Source organism: Euleptes europaea, chromosome 4, assembly GCF_029931775.1.
Source record: "Euleptes europaea isolate rEulEur1 chromosome 4, rEulEur1.hap1, whole genome shotgun sequence".
Taxonomy (NCBI): domain Eukaryota; kingdom Metazoa; phylum Chordata; class Lepidosauria; order Squamata; family Sphaerodactylidae; genus Euleptes; species Euleptes europaea.
Window position 1 is genome coordinate 2,543,246 of NC_079315.1, and position 24,501 is coordinate 2,567,746.

At 46.3% G+C, this 24,501-nt stretch overlaps 2 protein-coding genes and 1 pseudogene across 2 annotated transcripts; 2 read left to right on the forward strand and 1 right to left on the reverse strand.

The window, feature by feature from the left end:
- Positions 1-74: 74 nt before the first annotated feature.
- Positions 75-13,908, forward strand: LOC130476367 (dual specificity protein phosphatase 26-like). The gene is made up of 3 exons (XM_056848303.1): positions 75-220; positions 10,633-10,850; positions 13,697-13,908. Exons 1-3 carry the CDS (start codon positions 75-77, stop codon positions 13,906-13,908), a joined length of 576 nt encoding a protein of 191 aa, XP_056704281.1.
- Positions 13,909-16,436: 2,528 nt separating this feature from the next.
- LOC130476368 (DNA-directed RNA polymerases I, II, and III subunit RPABC4-like) lies at positions 16,437-16,599 on the reverse strand (annotated as a pseudogene).
- Positions 16,600-19,991: 3,392 nt separating this feature from the next.
- LOC130477134 (dual specificity protein phosphatase 13-like) lies at positions 19,992-24,248 on the forward strand. Its single transcript, XM_056849137.1, has 3 exons — positions 19,992-20,134; positions 20,991-21,211; positions 24,037-24,248. Exons 1-3 carry the CDS (start codon positions 19,992-19,994, stop codon positions 24,246-24,248), a joined length of 576 nt encoding a protein of 191 aa, XP_056705115.1.
- The last annotated feature ends 253 nt before the right edge of the window (positions 24,249-24,501 follow it).

A 24,501-nucleotide genomic window follows, 5' to 3' on the forward strand; every position in this document is an offset into this window, starting at 1 on the left:
GCTTCGGTGGCATTCTGACAGCTTCACCAGGCTGCAGAGCAATCACGCGACAGCCAGGCAATCCGTTCCTGAAGATGACGGCCTCCAGGTCCCTTCACAAAACAAGCAGCCTCGAATCTTCTGCGCTTCCCATCGCAGAACTGGAACGTGTCCTGGACGGTTGCAGGATGGAATTGAAGGAGGTGGACGAAGTCTGGCCCCATCTTTATCTCGGTAACATGTAAGTGTTAACTGGAACAAAGTCCTTGAACGAGACTGGTAGAAACAATAGTTGCCAAAGGAAGCTATTTTGCAACCCAGCAATATTCTAGAGTTGGAACTGAAGAAAGCGCGCCGCTAACGTAGGAGGCATCCGTCCGCACACACCGCTTCACGTCGCTCCAGGGTGGTTTCAATTACTTAGGGACGCCTTGCGAAACAGAAAGCATTTTGCAGATCTGCATAAATATATTTATAGGTTATGGTGAACTGTCCCAACAAAGGGTGATTAATAATACAGGCCGGTCTTCCCCATGTCATCAAGCCTTCTGGGCAAAAAGATCGAAATGCTGAATCAAGGGCTCTCATTGTTCTATAGCCAGAAAAAAAATAAGTAATGTGAACTGCAAAGATTTATTATGTATAAATTTGATTTGTCACAGCTAGGGTTGCCAAGGTAAGGTAGAGGAATTCCTAGAGATTTGGCAGGTGGAGCCTGGGGAAGGTGAGAGGAGGAGGAGGAGGAGAGTTGGTGTTTATATGCCGACTTTCTCCACCACTTAAGGAAGAATCAAACCGGCTTACAATCACTTTCCCTTCCCCTCCACACAACAGACATCTTGTGAGGTAGGTGGGGCTGAGAGAGCTGTGACTAGCCCAGGGTTACCCAGCTGGCTTCATGCGTAGGAGTGGGGAGGGAAGGGAGTTCAGTATGGTATAATGCCATACAGCCAAACTAAACGTGCCGGTGGACACAGGTTTTTTGTTTTGTTTTGTTTTTTGAGGAGAAAAAAAATGTTTGATGTCTTTTTGAAGAGAAAATAGCCATTTAAAAATTACCGTGAGGGACCAGAAAACTCGGAAGTGACATTGGTCTGCTCTAGGAATAGCCAGTTTTACCATAGAATTTCCAGTACTGCCTAGAGAGGACTAACGTCACTTCTGAGTTTTCGCCATCGGTGACATATCTCATGTGCTGCCTGTCTCCTGCTGGTTGTTAGGTTTAGCAACCCTAATTCTTACTGGAAGTTTTTTTTGTTTTTTGTTTTTTGGTCTTTAAAACATACACCTACAAGAAAGGACTTGAAGACGGTTCTCATTTCCCCCTCAGTCTTCTCCTCTTCAGGCTAAACATCCCCAGCTCCTTCAACCTTTCCCCATAGGACTTGGTCTCCAGACCCCGCACCATCTTGGTTGCCCTCCTCCGGACCCGTTCCAGCTTGTCTTTAGAGCATCCAAAGAATTTCATGTACATTATCTCAGTATTCCTCAAAGGGAAAAAAATCCTTGCAAGGTGGATCAGTATTGTTATGCCCATACTGCAGATTGGGAGGGGGGGGGGTTAGGCCAAGAAATTAATGGCGCTCTAAGGAGACTCAGATTCGTTGTGGCTAGGGTTCTGAGCTCAAAACATCCAGGGAAATCCGTGATCATATCTTTCCCACATCTTTTCATAATACAATTACAGCTGTGCATGAGGTCAAACTTGGATCGCAGCTCCTTGGGGAAGGACAAGAGAGGTTCATAATGAACAATACATTTCACGTACATTATCTTGCGTGCAAATGAGACAGACTCACATCCTGCAACTATTTTTTTTCCTTGGGGACGGTTCTCTTCCCAGATGGTCAAGCAGCGCATCACGGTCCCTCAGCCTATTATCGTAATAAGATAGCGATGCAATTGTCTTGAAATTCTCCCAGCTGTTCTCTGTATCGCCCACTGCGCTCCCAGACTCATCGGGACAGAACGGGCCTGGTTATCTACAAGGATGGTTTTCCAGTTTGATACTAAAATAATAATATTCGGGAATATGCTGTGACAGACCAGAGTTTAGCCTAACAAAAGTGGACTTCACAGGAATGCAAGCGGTCTCTTGGCTACCCCTGCTGTGAAACACATAACATGAGAATGAGCCCACAGATAGGGTTGCCAACTTCCAGGTACTAGCTGGAGATCCCCTTTTATTACAACTGATCTCCAGTCGATAGAGATCAGTTCACCTAGAGAAAATGGCTGCTTTGGCAATTGGACTCTATGGCATTGATAGGGTTGCCAGGTCCCTTTTTGCCACCGGTGAGAGGTTTTTGGGGTGGAGAGTGAGGAGGGCGGGGTTTGGGGAGGGGAGGGACTTCAATGCCATAGAGTCCAATTGCCAAAGTGGCTATTTTCTCCAGGTGAACTGATCTCTACCAGCTGGAGATCAGTTGTAATAGCAGGAGATCTCTTGCCACCACCTGGAGGTTGGCAACCCTAGGCATTGAAGCCCCAAACCTCACCCTCCTCAGGCTCCACCCCAAAAACCTCCTGCTGGTGACGAAGAGGGACCTGGCAACCCCTTCCTCTCTTTGCCTGGGTGGGGTGGGGCGGAGGGAAGGCAAGAACGCCCCTGCCCTCCACCGCCGCAATGGAACATGGATCACTGCAGCTGGTGGCTTTGCTGCCGCTGATCCAGCTCCACGTGAGACAGTGCTCTGAGCTTCTTTTTTGTGTGTTCTCGCCCCCCCTACACCCCAGGCAATGCCTAGGCCCACCGAATGGACAGGCTGGCCCTGCAAGGAGTCCGGATTCAACATCACAGTCCTGCTTTTACACCCCTGCTCAAAAGAGGCCTCGGGGCCACTGTAGCTCTGAATAGGGTTACCAGGTCCCTCTTCGTCAGCGGCAGGAGCCTGAGGAGGGCGGGGTTTCGGGGAGGGGTGGGACTTCATTGCCATAGAGTCCAATTGCCACAGCAGCCATTGACTCCAGGGGAACTGATCTCTATCAGCTGGAGATCAGTTGTAATAGCAGAAGATCTCCAGCTAGTACCTGGAGGTTGGCAACTCTAGCTCTGAAGGGTAGAACAGAAGAAGAAGAGTTGGTTTTTATGTGCTGACTTTCTCTACCACTTAAGGAAGAATCAAACCGGCTTACAATCTCCTTCCCTTCCCCTCCCCAAAACAGACACCCTGTGAGGTAGGTGGGGCTGAGAGAGCTCTAAGAGAGCTGTGACTGGCCCAAGGTCACCCAGCTGGCTTCATGTGGACGAGTGGGGAATCAAACCCGGTTCTCTAGATTAGAGCCCATTGCTCCAAACCACTGCTCTTAACCACTACACCACACCATCTCTCCAGCAAATCTGCTATAATATTACAAGGACTCTTTGTGCCAGCATCATCGACTGGTAAAAAACCTCAATCTCTAGGGTTGCCAGGTCCCTCTTCACCATTGGTGGGAGGTTTTTGGGGTGGAGCCTCAGGAGGGCGGGGTTTGGGGAGGGGCTTCAATGCCAAAGAGTCCAATTGCCAAAGCGGCCAATTTCTCCAGGGGAACTGATCTCTATTGGCTGGAGATCAGTTGGAATAGTTGTCTGAAGAACTTGAGATCAGTTGTCTGAAGAACTTGTACCACCTTATTCTCCATTGTCTGAAGAACTTGTAATTGAACATATACAAATAGAATGCAACTATATGCCTCACATGAACTTTTGCATATTTATCAGCTTTCGCTTTTTTGCTTTGTAACCTCGGTTGCTTAGCTTTGTTTGCTTATATCATTGCACCTTGTAATATAGTAATAGCCTTGCTGCTGTTGCCTTTTGCTATACTTGTCCATTGTTTCTTTTCTTTTTTTGCCTACTACTGTTTATTTGAGCAGTACCTGGAGGTTGGCAGCCCTATCAATCTCAGAAAGCATTTTTTAAAATTGTGAACAGTAATACAGTTTACAAGATTCAGGTTAAATCGTTCAGGTCAGCAAACCCACAATTCTAGACAGGAAGCCCATTTCATAAAACGTACCGCCCTACTAGATAACCATTACAGAACCATAGTTGTAAATTATCATAGCATTTTAAAATTCTGGTCCAAACTGATTTCTCGGGAAACGTTTCAGTCTCACCGACTGTTACAAGGCTGGTTGACCTGATGTTGACGAAAAGCCCCTTCCTTCCTCTGCACATATTTAATAGCAGACTAACAGCGTATGATCAGACGTCTCAGAATAAACCACAGCCTGCCAACTGCCTCTGACTATGTTGTGGAAGAAAGGCAGAAATCATTCCCAGTAATGATCACATGAGAAGCAATTGGAAAGATTCATTCTGGCTGTATGCTAGTCATGCCTAGTTGGGTAAATGGCGGAGAGTTCAGGAAAATTGAGGGTGTCAGCAAAGAGGAGCTTTCTGTATTCTGGAGACTAACGACAGTATATATTGCCAGAGATGACAGTCACTTCATGTGTGTGTGTGTGTATTAAGTGCCGTCAAGTCGCTTCCGACTCATGGCGACCCTATGAATGAAAGTCCTCCAAACTGTCCTATCTTTGACAGCCTTGCTCAGATCTTGCAAATTGAGTGCTGTGGCTTCCTTTATTGCGTCCATCCATCTCTTGTTGGGTCTTCCTCTTTTCCTGCTGCCCTCAACCTTTCCTAGCATGACTGTCTTTTCTGGTGACTCTTGTCTTCTCATCATGTGACCAAAATACGACCGCCTCAGTTTAGTCATTTTAGCTTCTAGGGTCAGTTCAGGCTTGAGTTGATCTATAACCCACTGATTTGTTTTTTTGGCCGTCCATGGTATACGTAACAATCTCCTCCAACACCACATTTCAAAGGAATCTATTTTCCTCCTATCAGCTTTCTTCAATGTCCAGCTCTCACACCCATACATAGTAATAGGGAATACGATGGCATGAATTAACCTGATCTTGGTGGCCAGTGACACATCCTTACACTTCAGAATCTTTTCTAGCTCCTTCATGGCTGCCCTTCCCAGTCTCAATCTCCTCCTGATTTCTTGGCTGCAGTCTCCCTTTTGGTTGATGGTGGAGCCAAGGAATAGAAAGTCTTCAACAATTTCAATTTCCTCATTGTCAACCTTAAAGTTGTGTAATTCTCCTGTAGTCATTTCTTTTGTTTTCTTTATGTTCAGCTGCAGTCCTGCTTTGGCACTTTCTCTTTTCACTTTCAGCAGTAGTCGTTTCAAATCTTCACTATTTTCTGCCAATAATGTAGTGTCATCGGCATATCTCACTTCATACCCTATCTAATCTGCCTGTGTTATGACCTGATCTTGAACTCAAGACTTACGCCATTGCCAGACTCCTGGCCTTCTCTAAACCCGGGCATCTATTTTACAAGTATCCGCTACGGCCTGTCATGGTATGGCCAAATTGTACTAGGACTAAGCCAAAACACCGGGAAGACTGCGTGTTATGAACATTTTCTTCTCTCAAACAAAACATGTCCTCTTATTAGGACACTGATCACGATGGGTAGCGGTGTTAGCCTGTCACTAGCAGTAGAAAAGAGTAGGCGTCCAGCAGCACCTTAAAGACTAACAACATTTCTGGCAGGGTAGGAGCTTTCTGAAGAAGTGAGCTGTGGCTCACAAACACTCCTACCCTGCCAGAAATTTTGTTAGTCTTTAAGGTGCTGCTGGACTCCTACTCTTTTCTATTATTAGGACACTGTAATATTTTCAGTTGGATGTTGAATTTTGCAGTGGTGTGCGCTATAACTGATCCTGAGATGCGACTGACATTATGAGTTATTCCCCAGGGATCCTGAACTTCCTGAATTGTGTCATCAAGATAGGAACAAGAAGGTAGTCACAGTAGCCAAGAAGAAGAAGAGGAGGAGGAAGAAGAGGAGGAGGAGGAGGAGGAGGAGGAGTTGGTTTTTATATGCCAACTTTCTCTACCACTTGAGGCAGAATCAAACTGGCTTACAATCACCTTCCCTTTCACCTCCCCACAACAGACACCCTGTGAGGTAGGTGGGGCTGAGAGAGTTCTAAGAGAGCTGTGACTAGCCCAAGGTCACCCAGGTGGCTTCATGTGGAGGAGGGGGGAAACCAACCCAGTTCACCAGATTAGTGTCCACCACTCATGTGGAGGAGTGGGGAATCGAACCCTTTTTTCCAGATCAGAGTCCACCGCTCCAAACCACCGCTCTTAACCACTACACATTCAGAAGATTTTGCAAAGATCGTAAAATTACCTTCATTATGGTTATTCTGGATGTGGTGGAAAGTGATGTCAAGTTGCAGCCGACTTATGGCAACCCCGTTGGGTTTTCAAGGCAAAAGACATTCAGAGGTGGTTTGCCATTGCCTGCCTCTGTGTACTAACCCTGGACTTTCTCAGTGGTCTCCCACTCAACTACTAACCAAAGCCAACCCTGCTTAGCCTTCTAGATCTGGTGAGATCAGGATAGCCTGGGCCATCCAGGTCAGGGCATGGTATTCTGGAGCACATGAATGCCACAAATAAGCATCCGTAGTTGCTATGAATACTAAGAGCTAGCTATAATCTGTGGGTTGTTGTTCCAAATGTGATCACACAGAAGACTATTGAAAGATGTATACATCCTGTGTGCTTCCAGAGAAACAAGACACACCCATTCCTGCACCATCTAAACAAACTGAAAATTAAAGTGATGGAATTTTTCCTGTCGAGCTCGTAGCCAGATTTGATTAATAACTGGAAAGTTGGCGCAGTCCACCAGTCACAAAATAGGAGGGATACTTGTCACTGAGTTCTTTTTAGAGACTGTGCAAAACATTATGAATTCTTTGAGATGCACCATCATGGTGTTGAGAAACACATCAAAACATCTTCTGATAGATGACCACCTGAGAATCCCTGACCCACCGTGTCCCAGTTGGAAGTCTTCCACCCAAAAAGCAGAAGCTGTAAGAAAGAAAGAAATCTGCTGCCAGATGATCTATACACTATCGACCAAGTCTGCGTAGCTCAACGCATTCCTCCTGTTCCTGAGCACGATATGGCATATTTCCCCTGCATCAGTGTTGAGGCTGACAACCAATGTCGTTCCTCAATCTGTGTAATATGGGCTTTTCTAGAAAGATGATAGGGCTGCACTATAACAGAAGAAGAAGAGTTGGTTTTTATATGATGACTTTCTCTACCACTTAAGGAAGAATCAAACCAACGTACAATCAGCTTCCCTTCCCCTCCCCACAACAGACACCCTGTAAGGTAGGTGGGGCTGAAAGAACTCTAAGAGGTCACCCAGCTGGCTTCATGTGTCGGAGTGAGGAAACCAACCCGGTTCACCAGATTAGCGTTCGCCACTCATATGGAGGAGTGGAGAATCAAACCCGGTTCTCCAGATTGGAGTCCACCACTCCAAACCACTGCTCTTAACCACTACACCACACTGGCTCTCTGAATGCTTCAGGAAAGTACTTTATTAAAGAGAAAGGGATTGAGGACTCTACCACTGTTAACAGGACCTATTAACTGTTCGATGGACATTTTCGCACTGTTGTCGCTTCATTGGGTTCTACTATTTCTCCGCATTGAAGCTGCACTCTGAATTATGCCTAATATGCTAGGCTTGTTCAGATTTCTGTCATCTGAGTCCTCCTAGTACATTGTTTATTAGATTTATTTATTAATATTTATTTATGTTATTATTCTTATCACTCAAAAGATGAATGCCACAGAACATATGAAGTTGCCTTCTACTGAATCAGAGCCTTTGTCCATCAAAAGTCAGTATTGTCTACTCAGACTGGCTGCGGCTCTCCAAGGTTTCAGTTAGAGAGGTCTTACGCATCACCAGAATATATTTCCACAAAAAAACCTGTTCTGGAAAATTACAAGGGACCCTCTTCTGCTGTTGAAAGGAAAGAAGAAATTTTAAAACTAACCTTGTTACTTCAGCTGGTTTTTTTTTTATCCTGCACGTGTTAATTGAATTTATGGTTTCATTGTCTCATATTGTAAGTCTTTAAAGTGGTTTGGGAGACTTTCCATTTTATCTTTATGCGCCTGTGTTTACTAATTGTTATGTATTTTATTTTACTCATTACAAACTTGCGTGTCATAAAGGATAATTACTTCGTTTCTGATTATAGCTACAGTAAGTCTAGGTTGCCAGGTCCCTCTTAGCCACAGGCAGGAGGTTTTGGAGTGGAGCCTGAGGAGGGCGGGGTTTGGGAGGGGGACTTCAATGCCATAGAGTCCAATTGCCAAAGCGGCCATTTTCTCCAGGTGAACTGATCTCTATCAGCTGGAGATCAGTTGCAATAGCAAGAGGTCTCCAGCTAGTACCTGGAGGTTGGCAACCCTAAGTTAGTCCCATCCAACCTGTTGTAAATAAGTTATATGTAATTATTGTGTGATAATTGTACTAGTTATACTTCTGTTGTTGAATTTCAAGGTTACAGCCTGAAGAAGGATATCAAAACGGGATACTAGTCAGCAAACCCATCACTGTTGTGGTTTTGTGTTATATTATCAACACTTTTACTTTTTTGTGTTTGCTCATTATTTGTACAGTGTAATACATGTTTTGTAATTTATTTGAACCTTTGTTATTACTATTTTGTAAAACTTTGAAGAAGCTACTAGATAAACGCCTTGTAAGCTCTGGTGCTTTGCACATTTTTTTTCCCCTGTCTTCTGTCAGAGGTTTCTGCCCCTTCTTTTTTTCCGGTTTTTACCCTACACCTGCAGAGCACATTGTCCAAAATGAAAACATTGTTTTTACCAACACCCCCAATTTCCAAAGAGAAGGAGGGTGGTTCTTCTGCATTCATATACATCACTCTTTTGTGCCTGGGCAAACGGATTACTCACTGTGCGTGCAAACATTATCTAGCGGCCTCTGCTCAGAGCCTGGCAGATGTTCGCCATGGCCGAAGCAGGGCTGAATTGCAGTTCACGGCAGGACACGTCGAAGCCCCCCCCCCCCCAGGCCTACCGGTGGAAATCAGAGCCAGCTGGATGATTGTGGTCCTCCCCGCTGCAGCTTAATGAACGGCTCATCCGGATAATCAGTTCAAAGTGTGCCCTCTGCTGCATCTTAGCCTTTGCGGCAAAGTCCTGCAAAACCCGATTTAGAGGCAACAGGACAATCTCCAAACAATTAGCCACAGACCTCTGAGAATCCCAGAGGGAATATTTGTACAGGAGTGATTTTCTAGCTGACCCCTCAGGATTTTAGTGCTGTCAACTTGGAAGGCTTCAACAGGGGTGTGCACATGTTCATGGAGGAGAGGGCTATCCATGGCTACTAGTCAAAATGGATACTAGTCATGATGCATCCCTATTCTCTCCAGGATCAGAGGAGCATGCCTATTATATTAGGTGCTGTGGATCGCAGGCAGAATAACGCTGCTGCAGACATTTTGCTTGTGGGCTTCCTAGAGGCACCCGGTTGGCCACTGTGGGAACAGACTGCTGGACTTGATGGGCCTGGGTCTGATCCAGCAGGGCTTTTCTTATGTTCTTATGTATAAGTATTTCTTCACACAGTGCATAGTTAAATTGTGGAACTCCCTGCCCCAGGATGTGGTGATGGCTGCGAACTTGGCAGAGGGGTGTGGAGGATAGTGTTCATGGAGGATAGAGCTATCCATGGCTACTCTAGTACCGGAGGAGCATGCCTATTATATTAGATGCATTGGAACACAGGCTGGAGAATGCTGCTGCAATTGACTTGTTTGTGGTCTTCCTAGAGGCCCCTAATTGGCCACTGTGTGAACAGACTGCTGGACTTGATGGGCCTGGGTCTGACCCAGCAGGGCTTTTCTGATGTTCTGATGTTCTTATGAGCAAGCCTGTTATATTACAGATGAGGAATGCAGCCAGGATGCTGCTGCTGTCGTCTTGTTTGTGGCTTCCTAGAGGCACCTGGTTGGCCACTATGTGAACAGTCTGCTGGACTTGATGGGCCTTGGTCTGATCCAGAATGGCCTTTCTTATGTTCTTATGTCTATTCTATTAGGTGCTGTGGAGCACAGGCAGGAGAATGCTGCTGCAGTCATCTTGCTTGTGGGGCTTCCTAGAGGCACATGATGTTGGTGTTTGGAAGAAGTATCAGACACCTCAGCGGCGAGTGAATACAGCAGAGTCAGCACGTAGTATAAAAGTGCTATTTTATTGTACAGTGACAAAATGCTCCGCAAAGCATCTACTTCTCACAACCCACAACCCAATACATATATGATACACTTATATACATATCTGGCATAGTCTCCCAGCCAATCAACTGTTGGCTGCCTTGTCTCCAGGACTATCTAGCTCAGTCCAGTACAAGCCAGTTTTTCTGCTCAGTCATTGAGCTGTCATGTGACACCACCAATCACCTGGCTGTCACTTAGATCCTTTACATCTGCTTGCCATGTGCAGTCTTACATGTCAACACATGATTGGCCACTGTGTGAACAGACTGCTGGACTTGATGGGCCTGGGTCCGATCCAGCAGGGACTTTCTTTTTTATTTTTGTTCTTATGTTTATTTTTTAAAATAGTTCTGCATCACTTCCTGGTGACCTTCTGAACCAAAGGCCACATTAGCCCCTTGGGGCATCTCCACGCTTGGGTCAGCAGGGTGCGTATTGACGCCAGTTTGCAAAGTAGGGCGTGGGATCCAGCTCTTTCCCTGACCTGTCAACTTTCATCTCTGTCTCCTGGCAGCGTGATAGCCCATGACAAGGACGAACTGCGGCGACTGGGCATCACTCACATACTGAACGCTGCGCATGGAGCTTGGGGAAGCCAAGGATGCCAACTCTTCTATGGTCAGGAAATCCATTACCACGGAATAGCAGCAGAAGACACCCCTGACTTCAACCTGAGTGTCCATTTCCACCCTGCTTCAGAGTATATCCACAAAGCACTGAGCGCTCCCCAAGGTGAGTTTCTACCTGTGTGGAAACACTCTGCAATGAAGATGATACAAGTATCTCTATGTAAGCAGCGGCTCCCTGGAGCTGTTTCGCCCTGACCTGGATGGCCCAGGCTAGCCTAATCCGGTCAGGCCCCAATGAATTCTCCCTCAAAGGCCAAAGCAGACCTGGGAAGGGCCCTGCCCCCTCCCCATCCCTTCTATTGACAGAAACCAAGGACTGAAGGATGGCAGTATATTTGTGGTTGCCTAGCAATGGCCATGAAGGTCAGAAGGCATTTGTTTCTTAAAGCTACAGGCACTGTTTTCATTATTGGAGGGGGTTAATCCCCCAGTTCTATGTTTTGTTTTGTTTATTTTAGATTTCAAAAATTTTCTTTTCTGTGGTTCATAAAAAAAATGTTTGGTATGTTCATGGCTCCAGTCTCTGGATTTAAGTATCCACATTGGGGCCATGTCGAGAATTAGGTATACTGATACCATTATAGAAGCAACCTCCTGAGCCGCTCCATTATATTACGATTCCAATCCCTTTATAAAAATGCCCTCCTGAACATTTCTGTTTTGCACATTCTGCAAAATGAAAGAAGTGTCCACCTCAGGTAGAGCATGACTCCAAACCCCACTGAGCAGAAGTCCAGTCAAGCAACCTGGTGCAATCTGTGATTTTCCAAACACAGAGACATGCCAATCCTAGGAAGCAAGTCCTACTCTTGTGTGTGTAAAGTGCCATCAAGTCGCAGCCGACTTATGGCGACCCCTTATGGGGTTTTCATGGCAAGGGACTAACAGAGGTGGTTTGCCAGTGCCTTCCTCTGCACAGCAACCCTGGTATTCCTTGGTGGTCTCCCATCCAAATACTAACCAGGGCTGACCTTGCTTAGCTTCCGAGATCTGACGAGATCGGGCTGTACCGTGCTGCCTTCCCTCCAAGTCCTACTCTTAGAAAGCCTAAATGTCAATTGTCTAAAAAAAATTCTGGCAGGGTATGTGCTTTCGTGAGTCACAGCTCACTTCTTCAGATTTGGCATTTGAAGCAGTGAGCTGTGACTCACAAAAGCTCACACCCTACCAGAAATTTTGTTAGTCTTTAAGGTGCCACTGGACTCTTGTTCTTTTCTACTGCTACAGACAGACTAACATGGCTGGCTACCCATCACGATCAATTGTCTAGTTGCTATCAGGAGCAAAGCAGATTACTTTGCATACTTCAGAATTATTCAGGGGCAGGACGGCATGGGTTTGGTGGGGGGGGGGGAGAACAGAAGTCTCTCTGTGTATGTGATTGTGTACATGTTTGCCCCTTCCTGCCTGGGAAGAAAGGCCTCTGTCAGCATAGACATCTCGCCACAATCTGGATCGAAAGCGCTGGCCCTTTGCCTCCAGTCCAAGGATTTAATATTGACTCATGCAGACATATCTGAAAATGAGTCAATATGTCCCTCAACCCATGCACACACCCGCGAGTGAGTCTGGTTTCCTCCCATGTGCACAAAGCAGTGGAACATTGTATTGATCAGCAATTCGAAAGCTGACATTTGCCAATGCTTCAAGCAGGCTCTCTGACTGCCCCCCCCCATTTTTTAATGTACGTTCTTTCATTCAGCTGAAGGTTTGTTCATTGCCTTATTTTTTAAAAAAAAAAACACAAACCATAGAGTTTCAGGAAAATCCTAGAGCATCCTGTGAGGTAGTAGCGTCACTGACGGATATGCAGCCAGAAGTGACGGTGTCACAGGGTGCCATTTGGGTGAGTCTCCATCTCTTTCATCTCCCAGGGATTGCCAGCTGACAACACGACTAAGCAGGTCTCCTCAAAATCCTACTGATGTCTACTCAATGGGGCTTGCTCCCAGGAAAGTGTTCTTTGCATTGCACTGATAGTTCCCAAGTAGCCAGTGGGGGCTGCCAAGTTTTCAACCAGAGACTCAAAACCGATAACTGGAACGAAATCCATGAGACGCATTTCCTGTGGCAACTGGCAACAGAATCCTGTCCACACTGATGGTCTTTTCATCTTTCTCACTGTGGGAAGCAGCTAGGGTTGCCAACCTCCAGGTACTAGCTGGAGATCTCCCGCTATTACATCTGATCTCCAGCCAATAGAGATCAGTTCACCTGGAGGAAATGGCTGCTTTGGCAATTGGACTCTATGGCATTTAAGTCCCTCCCCTCCCCAAACCGTGCCCTCCTCAGGCTCCACCCCAAAAACCTCCCGCCGGTGGTGAAGAGGGACCTGGCAACCCTAGGAGCAGCCCTCTTTCTAACATTTCAGAATGAGTATTGCCAGTCAATAAGTTTGTGTAAAAGAAGCACAAATGCATAAATATTATTTGTATCTTGTGATATTTTTTTCTTAACCACATGATCACACATGAAGCTGCCTTATACTGAATCAGACCCTTAGTCCATCAAAGTATTGTCTACTCAGACCGGCAGCAGCTCTCCAGGGTCTCAGGCAGAGGTCTTTCACATCACCTACTTGCCTGGTCCCTTTAACTGGAGACGCCGGGGATTGAACCTGGGACCTTCTGCATGCCAGATGCTCTACCACTGAGCTACGGCCCTTCCCCATGGAATCACCATGAACACACATGAAGTTGCCTTATACTGTATCAGACCCTTAGTCCATCAAAGTAGGGTCTCAGGCAGAGGTCTTTCTCATCACCTACTTGCCTAGTCCCTTAAACTGGAGATGCTGGGGATTGAACCTAGGACCTTCGTGATAAAGAGCTGAGGTTCCTGTGAAGCAAATTAGAAACGTTCAAATTCCTTATTGCAAAGAAAGCTGATGAAACAAGAAAGGATCAAAAGGTTTCACTCTTGTATCTTTTTTACATCCTTTTCCTTCAGGGAAGATTTTGGTTCACTGCATCCTCGGTAAAAGCCGATCAGCAACCTTGGTGCTGGCTTATCTCATGATCTGCCACAGCTTTTCACTGAGGGATGCTGTGGAAAAGGTCCTCCTGCACAGAGCCATCTCCCCAAACTGTGGGTTCCTGAAACAGCTGCGAGATCTTGATCTGGAGTTGCGGTACAAGATGAACCCGTGTCAACTTCTGTAAGCCGAAGAAAGAAAAATGGAGGCAACCAGAGGGAACTGATCTCTGTCGCCTGGAGATCAGTTGTAATAGCGGGAGATCTCCAGCCACCACCTGGAGGCTGGCAACCCTACTTATAAACCCATTGACGTTGTTCGGCTGCGTCATTTTCAGCTTGCCACTTCGTCTGCCAAAACTGGCCGCCTCTGCCCACAGGCCGCTCCCAGATTTCCTTCCCTGCCACCAAAGCTCTGTTTTCTCTCCACCACACCCATAGAGCGCCAGCTCTTAGCAACCTGAAAAACGCCAGTTTCACGGTGTTAGACGGTCTGAGTCATTCAAAGCACCGGTCATAAACAAGGAGGAGAACTCAGGCTGGGAGGACGAGGAATGCAGCCATTTGGCACAAAGGGCAGTAAAGCACGAGATGGGTACAAAGGCAGGAGACCAGGGCTCGATGGTACACACACACACACACACACACACACACACAATTTTATGTCCAAAAGGGAATGGTGTGTGCATGGGTAGCATGTAGGGTTGCCAATCTCCAGGTAGTTAGTACAGGAGCGAAACATACAACGTGGTGCAGAAGTACAAACTTTATATGCTACAAAAATTCCCAGGTTAACAAAGTGTCTATACAATTAATACACCAACAGTAAAGACAAATGTAGTGGCTATGTACAAAATCATAAAGTAACAAAGTACAAATTCATGAAATAGGGTTACTTTCTCATAACATATCTTTCTATGGTCGATAGCGGAGGCTACCTATCGACCATAGAAAGACATGTTATGAGAAAGTAACCCTATTTCATGAATTTGTACCTTGTTACTTTATGATTTTGTACATAGCCACTACATTTGTCTTTACTGTTGGTGTATTAATTGTATAGTTAACCTGGGAATTTTTGTAGCATATAAAGTTTGTAGTTTTGCACCACGTTGTATGTTTCGCTCCTGTACTAAGTTCCTTATCTTTTGATATTGGTACAGTGGTGCCTTTTTTCCTCCAATCTCCAGGTAGTAGCAGGAGATCTCCTGCTATTACAACTGATCTCCAGCCGATAGAGACCAGTTCCCCTGGAGAAAATGGCAGCCTTTGGCAATTGGACTCTATGGCATTGAAATCCCTCCCCTCACCAATTCCCGCCCTCCTCAGGCTCCGCCCCAAAAACCTCCCGCCAGTGGCAAAGAGGGACCTGGCAACCCTACATAGAGTCCAATTGCCAAAGTGGCCATTTTCTCCAGGTGAACTGATCTCTATCGGCTGGAGATCAGTTGTAATATCAGGAGATCTCCAGCTAGGACCTGGAGGTTGGCAAACCTACAGCAGGAGGAAATAAATCTTGGATGGATGGGGGCAGACAACTGTGTGGGTTGGGGAGGGGGAAGAACAGGGACAGCACTAGAGGGGCAGAAGTGGGGGACCCTGGGATAGAATTTCCCCTTCCCATGAGTCCTTGCATCCTCCACCCCCCCAGCCACCCCATTGCAGTGCTGAGAAAATGCAGTCTCAAGAAAACGGGTCAAAAGGCAACTGTCCTTCCCAACGATAAAAGCCATGCAGCTTCCTCGTGCTAGCTCAGCAGAATGAATCACTTTTCAGATGTTCACCAGGCAAATTCTGCAATATGATGATAAGAGAGAATGTAAAGCCTTGCCTCTAAGATAAGCCAGGAATTCCCCCTGCCAGTGTGGAAGGTCCAAAATATAAGCCTGCTGCGAGAATGTACAAATAGCCCATCAGAAAAGTTAAAATCTCTCCAGTATATGTTTATATATCTCTTCCTCCTAGAATTGTAGGTGTTCCTCAGCGAGATATAGGTATGCATAGGGAACGCTGTACATATGATGTGCATTCAATAATGTGCGTGTAAAATAATAGAGGAGAGACGTGAAGAAGACCTCAAAACAGAATATAGTATCTCGAGAATAGCCGTCTTCCGGATTCTCCTGGTCGCTCACCTGGAAATAATGGAAAGAAATAATGAAAACATTATAAATCATTGGGACTGTGAACTCCTAAGTATATTTGACGTGGTGACTCATTTGGGGGACGGTGAACTCCCATGCATTTTTGAACCGGTGACTCTTTTGTGTCATGGATTTTCGATTTGATATAATATAGTAGTGCTAGGTGTCCTTGCCTTTCTGTGTTGATTTCAGGTTTAGCCATACTACTGAACACAGGGGTATTATATTTTGAGTATCTGGAGGTTGGCAACCCTACACCAGGCTCTAGGCCTGAAAAAACAACAACGTACAGGCAGTCTCACAGTGTGAGAAGCTACCGCTCAAAACTTGAGAGAGCAACTTCGTGTTAAGATGCCCCAATACGCTCCAAATGGGACAAAAACAAAACAGTCAAACCTGTGTCCCGTGTATAATCCCGAAAGTCTTTCTTTTGTCACAGCCGGAAGGGTGACTGTACAACGGTGACTGTACTATCGGGATGAAAAAATGCTTTCCCATAACAAATGTGAAATCCATTTCCTCATAGGAAGAATCAAAATACACAGAGAAATCAGAAGCATCTTCAACTTCCTTCATGGGGCATCAAACACAACCCACCTTTTTGTTCTTTTCTTGTACATTATTCTGTGACGGATAGGATCTCTGGCTTTTATTTCATTTTCTGTGTGACATTCTCCACAGATATATCTCATTGGGCTGCTGCATGGGAGGTGGCACATCTTTCCCGGGGTCCATATTCAGGTCGCATCGCCCACCAGCCTCTGTGGAGGAGTCTGATGAGGTCCAGTTGGAACGGAGAGGCGGACCGATGCTCCATGGCAAAAGAATTAAAATCCGGGAACCCTCTTGGAATGTGAAGATAACCATTTGGGGGACTGACAGGGAAAACATGTAATTTTCTCTTTCCACTCGTTCCTTTCCTCTCTGCTTAGGTCTTATGTGGCTGCAGAGCAGCACCTAATGGTGGAAATGGCGAATTGTGTCAATAAGCTGCCTTTTAAAACTACACGCATGTATATATGTGTTAGGGTTGCCAACCTCCAGGTACTCTAACAAATTGATATTTAATGCTGATTAGCCCGATCTCTAGGGTTTCCAGCTCCAGTTTGGGGAACACCTGGAAATTTTGGAGGTGGAGCCTGAGGAGGGTGGGATTTGGGGCGGGGAGGGACTTCAATGGGGTATAATTAGGGTTGGCAGGTCCCTCTTCATAAGTGGTGGGAGGTTTTTGGGGCGGAGCCTGAGGAGGTTTGGGGAGGGAAGGGACGTCTCAGCTAGCTGTCCGTTATTACAAGGAAGGTACACTCCTTTGCTTCATAAATGGACTCTCAAGCATACAGAAGACTTGGAAGCTTGAAAAAATCGTTATGAAATGGGAATTTACCGGAAGCCCATTGCATCTTTATCACTCCGTTGCTTTTGAACTTTCAAACGCCTTGCGTTTCATGTACATGGTGATACTTGATCTGTTGATCTGGTGCCTGATTTTTTGCCAACTGTGTTTGTATACCTGCTGGTTGCTTTGATAATACACTTCTATTAGCAATTTCCAGTTTTGGTATTTATGTGCCATAGGTTGGCTCTTTGTTCTTGTGCTGTTTTGTTCGAATTCCAACCTCCTGTTTAAGCACTTGTAGCCTTTCTTGATTAAGTTCCTGGAGGTTGGCAACCCTAGGCATAATGTCATACAGTCCACCTTCCCAAAGCAGCCATTTTCTGCAGGGGAACTGATCTCTGTCAACTGGAGATCAGTTGTAATCCCAGGAGATCTCCCACCACTACCTGGAGGTTGGCAACTGTACCAATTTTGTTGGCTCTTGAAGGCTAAGCAGGGTCAGCCCTCGTTAGTATTTGCTTTAGGGTTGCCAGGTCCCTTCTGGCAACCGGCGGGAACTTTGTGGGCAATGTTAGGGGCGGTAATCACCTTCCCTTCCCCTCCCCACAACAGACACCCTGTGAGGTAGATGGGGCTGAGAGAGTTCTGAGAGAGCTGTGACTAGCCCAAAGTCACCCACCTGGTTTCATATGTAGGAGCGGGGAAACAAATCCAGTTCACCAGATTAGCCTCCGCTGCTCAGGTGGAGGAGTGGGGAATCATCAAACCCGCTTCTCCAGATCAGACTCTACCGCTCCAAACCACCGCTCTTAACCACTACACCACGCTGAATGGATGAGCCAATCCACTGGCAAATGGTTGCAACAGAGCAACGATAGCGCAAGAGCTGACACTGATACAGGAGCCCTGATGCTGAAGGGTTGGTCATCCCTTCCTTAGCCAAAAACCCGTAACCCTGGGGAAGGCCTGTATTTAAAAGCTTCCTTCCTTGTCTGCAGATGCCCATCTCTGGCTGAAGCTCCCGCAGTTCTCCGGAAGGCGTTTTCGGTCTCCCTCCCTCCCCCTCTTCTAATTATAGGATGCAGAACCGCCGACATTGCTGGATGCCAGGCTGAAAACCACAAGCACTCCAAATAACAGAGGGTCAGCGACCGACTCCATCAGCTCACAGTAGAGGCACGCTGTTTACCCAACGCCAGCAGTGACTAAGAAAAGAAAGAGGGAGAAGGGGAGACGGGCCGTGCTGCCCGCAACCAAGAGAGGAAGAAGGAAGCAAGCGGCCGGGGCCTTGGGGAAGTCAGGATATTAAGTACCCAAAAAGGACCAGGTGCCAAGGTAACAACTTTCCCTTCTGGGGCCATTGTAGGGTTGCCAACCTCCAGGTACTAGCTGCAGATCTCCTGCTATTACAACTGATCTCCAGCCGATAGAGATCAGTTCACCTGGAGAAAAATGGCCGCTTTGGCCATTGGACTCTATGGCATTGAAATCCCTCTCCTCCCCAAATCCGCTCCAAAAACCTCCTGCCGGGGGCGAAGAGGGGCCTGGCAACCCTAATTACAACTGATCTCCAGCCAATAGAGATCAGTTCCCCTGGAGAAAATGGCCGCTTTGGCCATTGGAGTCTGTGGCATTGAAGTCCCTCCCCTCCCTAAACCCCGCCCTCCTCAGGCTCCACCCCCAAAATCTCCCACTGGGACCTGGAATTCCAGGCCATTGCCTTTTTAAAACGAAGGAATTAAAAAATAATCTCTCCAAGCCCGCCGCCCTTCACTGCACTAAGGCAAGCCAGCCCAATGTCTGCCAACTTCAGCCCCGCGGCTGAGTGGCTTCTCTGGCCAAGTATTGGTGTACAGAGGAGTGCCGAGTCCCAGTGGAGTGGCTCAGGCTGCGAAAGAGAAAGCTCAATGAGACCCACTGGGGGCGCTGTAAGTGCTTGATGGAGCCATGGTACAGTGGCAGAGCATCTGCTTGGCATGCAGAAGGTCCCAGGTTCAATCCCCGGCATCTCGTTAAAGGGACCAGGCAAGTAGGTGATGTGAAAGACCTCTCTGCCTGAGACCCCGGAGAGCCGCTGCCGGTCTGGGTAGACAATACTGACTCTGTTGGAACGAGGGTCTGATTCAATATAAGGCAGCTTCATGTGTTCATGTGTCTGTTCTTTGGGCTGTGGCTCAGTGGCAGAGTGGCAGAGCATCTGCTTGGCATGCCCAAGGTCCCAGGTTCTATCCCCGGCATCGCCAGTTAAAAAGATAGGGTGGAAGACAATGCCAAAGACCTATATCCAGGATAGGGTTGACCTCTATAGCTGTTGAACCCCCAAAAGCAACTGGGGGTTGGGAATAGGGGAGCACCGATGGTGGAGCTGGGGACTCTATGTCTCATCTGGTTTGGTGCCTAATTGGGCAAATCCTAGAGCATCATCTGAAGTTAGGGTTGCTCAGTCCGCCCTGGCAACCAGCAGGAGATTTCTGGGGCTGAGGCGATGCAACCTGGGAGTTATGTGGATGCTCTAGTAGGGTTGCCAGGCAGGTCCCTCTTCACAACTGGTGGGAGGTTTTGGAGGTGGAGCCTGAGGAGGGCAGGGTTTGGGGAGGGGAGGGACTTCAGTGCCATAGTGTCCAATGGCCAAAGCGGCCAGTTTCTCCAGGGGAACTGATCTCTACCGGCTGGAGATCAGTTAACAGCAGGAGAACTCCAGTCACCACCACCACAACTCAATTCTTCAGATACTTCAGATCTCTCTTTGGCTCCCAGAAACACCACTGGAAGGAGAAGGCAAGAAGCAGGTATGAACTGTGCCTTCAAGAACCCGGAAAGCAAAAAGCATTATCAGACACCGGCACTCTCTGAACTGCAGCGGCTGATATGGAGCAGAGGAGGATCCAACAACCACGTGGACCAAGTGTGGCCACGCCTCTATCTTGGAGATGCGTAAGGGAATGGGGACGGGTGGCTCGTTGTTCCTTTACCTACCCGACAGGGTTGCTGGCCAACAGCGGGCAACCAGCGGCAGTCTTGGTGGGGGGGGGGACATGGGGGCGCTGTTGGTTCAGTGCCATTACGTCACTTCCACGGAGCCCAGGAAGTGATGTCATGCCTCTCTAGGAATCATTGGAGACTCTGTGGTTTTTCCTTAGAATTTCTGACCATGCCTAGAGAAGCATGATGTCATTTCCAGGTTTTCCCCCGGAATTACAATGGCAACCCTACTTATGAGCAGAAGCTATTCTCTTTCCAAAGATATCTGAGAGCCAGTGTGGTGTAGTGGTTAAGAGCGGTGGTTTGGAGCGGTGGACTCTGATCTGTAGAACCGAGTTTGATTTCCCACTCCGCCACATGAGCAGCGGAGGCTAATCTGGTGAACTGGTTTGGTTTCCCCACTCCTACACATGAAGCCCCACCCACTTTCTAAAAACACTCGGCAGTCACCAGGAAAGGTGTTGGCTGGCATGATGTTGGGGACCCCAGGACTAAAATCAGAGAGACTCCAGGTTCGAATCACCATTAGGGTTGCCAGCCTCCAGGTACTAGCTGGTGATCTCCTGCTATTACAACTGATCTCCAGCCAATAGAGATCAGTTCCCCTGGAGAAAATGGCCACTTTGGCCATTGGACTCTATGGCATTGAAGTCCCTCTCCTCCCCAAACCCTGCCCTCCTCAGGCTCCACCCCCAAAATCTCCAGGTATTTCCCAACCCGGAGCTGGCAACCCTACCACCACACTACACTGGCTGTCAATGTAAACGTACCCTTTGGTTTGAATGTCACCTTCCCTATCTTTTGACAGATGGGCTGCTAGAAGTAAGACCGTTCTTCAAGACCTTGGTATCACCCACATCCTTAACGCAGCAGATGGTCCCTACAATATCAACACCGGAGCTCGGTATTACAGGGACCTGCCCGTCGAGTACTACGGGGTACAGGCCTTTGACGATAGCTCCTTCGATATAAGCATTTTCTTCCATGATGCGGCCAATTTCATACACAAAGCCTTAAAGACTGGAGAAGGTAAGGGGGAGAATTAGGGAAGCGAGCGGCTTTCGGTTGCCTGTGGGGTGTGTCCTAAGCTGCAACTGAAGTTACGATTCACTAAAGCTAGCGTCAGAGCCTCTGTGGTGTAGCGCTGAGGGTCAGACTAGGATCTGGTAGCCCCAGGTTTGAATCCTCACTCTTCGGTCAAGAAGAAATAAACACCCAAGGCCAAAATTTATGCAATCTAAAAGTTATGTCCATACAAAATAGGTATGTACTGCAGGCTAGAAGGAAAAAGAGGGGAATAAAGAGGGGAATAAAACCCAGCCTAGAAAACAGAAGCTGGGTACCCAAGGATGGGTGGGAAGAAAAAAATATATAAATAACGAAAATATAATTTATTAGAAGCACTATGTCAAGATTAAAATTATTTTAAAAACGTTAAAACAGCACAATGGCATTTCCTAAGGTTGTTATCTATAACCACATCCGAGACGCGTTTCGGCCTATATGGCCTTCCTCAGTGGTCTATTTGAAACCTATGTTTTACATGGGTTTCAAATAGTCCACTGAGGAAGGCCATATAGGCCGAAACGCATCTGGCATGTATTACAGGCTAAAATCTAGTAATACATATAACACATATAAGGCCCTGCAAAACCCCACCAAATAAACATGCTCATGTAACACAATTAGGCATAAAATCACACAATTAGACTCTGACCATACGCGTTTCAGCTATACAGCCTTCCTCAGTGGTCTAAACAATCACCATTCCAGACTACAAAATATTTATGTAAATTTCTAAAATTCTTTATGGCGATACATGCGTTGCGTTTGCAGGATAAGAAATAATATATAACAAGCAAAACATCTCCCTCTATTTTAGGCTTCCATACAGATGGGAAACTAATCCCCATGCATGTTCCCCTCTTAAATGAGGGGATGTTATATTTCAGCCATAAATAAAATTGTCAACATCTCATAGTCACAAAATAGTCTTAAAGTTTGGAGTGGTTATCAAGTATTAAGGTCCTTACTTAATTGTGTTGTTTTTTAGGGTTAAGTTCCCCCCCCCTTTTGTTGATGGTGTGTCAAAGCCTCCCTCCGCCATGTGCACTTGCTGGGTGACCTCACCGTCTTACCCTAACCTACCTCGCAAGGTTGTTGTTGTTGGGATAAAATGGAAGAGGGGATAATGACTGGGGCTTTCCTGCGACAGATTCCTGGCAACAGAAGGGAAAGGTAGTGTATGGGCTGCCCTCTTTTAACTGGAGAAATTGGGAGGGAAATGTTCGACGTTGCAATGGATTTATTGGGTGAATTTCTCCCCTTTGCTCTTAATCCAGGGCACTTTTCAACACCCTTCATGAAAGATTGGGTCGCCAACTCTGGGTTGGGAAATACCTGGGGACCAGCACAATTTCTTACTTATCAAGACTTATTGGTATGGAAGGATAATAAATGTGCCTTAATGGAATATAGTGAAATCAATGAACAGATTACCTGGCTCCAATACCATCAATTACAATCTGTGTTTATTCAAGATATGAGGTTGGGTTTTACAAAAGATAAATCACTTTTTCAACGAATGCTGTTAGATAACAATGAACATTTAATATCCAAGATATACAAGATGTTATTGACTCTATATACTGAACAAGACTTGGTTAAACCAACAATGATAACTTGGGCACAAACTTTGGGTCATGATATACATATGCATAAGTGGGAAAGACTTTGGTTAAAGGATATGAAATATATATATTCACAATCTATGAGAGAGAACATTTATAAAATGATGTATAGGTGGTATTTAACACCAAAGAAATTAGCCAAAATGTATGGTAATATGTCACCGAACTGTTGGAAATGTCAAAAAGAATTGGGTTCTTTTCATCATGTTTGGTGGCTATGTGAGAAGGCTAAGAATTACTGGGACATGATTTATAATGAATTAAGGCTGATATTACAACAAAATATCCCTAAAACAACAGAAATGATGCTATTGAGTATAATACCTGATACTATAGTGAACCAGAGACCTTTTTTGATGTATGCTACTATTGCTGCCAGAATGGTATATGCTAGGAGATGGAAAATGACAGATATACCAAACAAATCGGAGTGGATTGAAAAAATGATGGAATCAGTAGAAATGGCAAAACTTACGGCGTCGGTAAATCAAAAGGATGATAATGAATTTGCAAAGGATTGGGAGGCATGGATTAATTATTGTAGAGATGAACTTAAATGTGATATTAACAAATGTATTTTGATCTAATTCAGAACGGATGTATTGGGCATTGACGGTTTTGTTATAATTGAATTAGGAAAACAATACAAAGAGAAAAAAAATGTTAATTAAAGAATCAGAGGAGGGGAGAGGGGAAGTCAAAGAATTAGACTTTTTACAATATGTAATGAAATGTATAATGATTGTATGGAAAAATAAAAAAAAATTTTTTTTTAAAGGGAAATGCCTGGGGATTTTTGGGGTGGAACTAGGGGAGTAGCGTTGCCAATCTTCAGGTAGGAGCTGGAGATCTCCTGCTATTACAACTGACATCCAGCCGATATAGATCAGTTCCCCTGGAGAAAAATGGCCACTTTGGCAATTGGACTCCATGGCATTGAAGCCGTTCCCCTCCCCAAACCCCGCCCTCCATAGGCTCCATCCCAAAAACCTCCAGCCAGTGGTGAAGAGGGACCTGGCTACCCTACATGGAAGTCCCTCCCCTCCTCAAGCCCTGCCCTCCTCAGGCTCTGCCCCCAAAATCTCCAGGTAGTTCCCAACCTGGAGCTCAGAATGCCTTGAGTACCTTTCAAAAACGGGCTGCTTTCTCGTTGGTTCTCTGCAGGCAAGGTATTTGTCCACTGCGCGATGGGGTTGAGTCGCTCGGCCACCTTGGTGCTGGCTTACTTGATGCTCCACGAAAACCTGACGCTGGTGGAGGCTTTGAGATCAGTAGATTCGCACCGAGGCATCTGCCCGAACACGGGCTTCCTCATCCAGCTCCGGGCCTTGGACTTCAGCTTAAATAATGAGAGGAAAGGTTTCCCGGCGCTGTGAGAAAGAGGTGGTGATGCTTCATTGCAAGGACAGTAATATGGAGCAAAGCAGGTTGTCTATGTAATGTTCAGCAGCTAGTTTCATGTTTTATATTAGTTCCAGGACACTAGAACCTGGAGCAGTTCCAGTCCAGCTTTTACTCATGTCTCAGGATAAACTAGCTAATGGATAGGGTCGCCAACCTCCAGGTAGTAGCTGGAGATATCCTTCTATTACAACTTATCTCCAGCCGATAGAGATCAGATAACCTGGA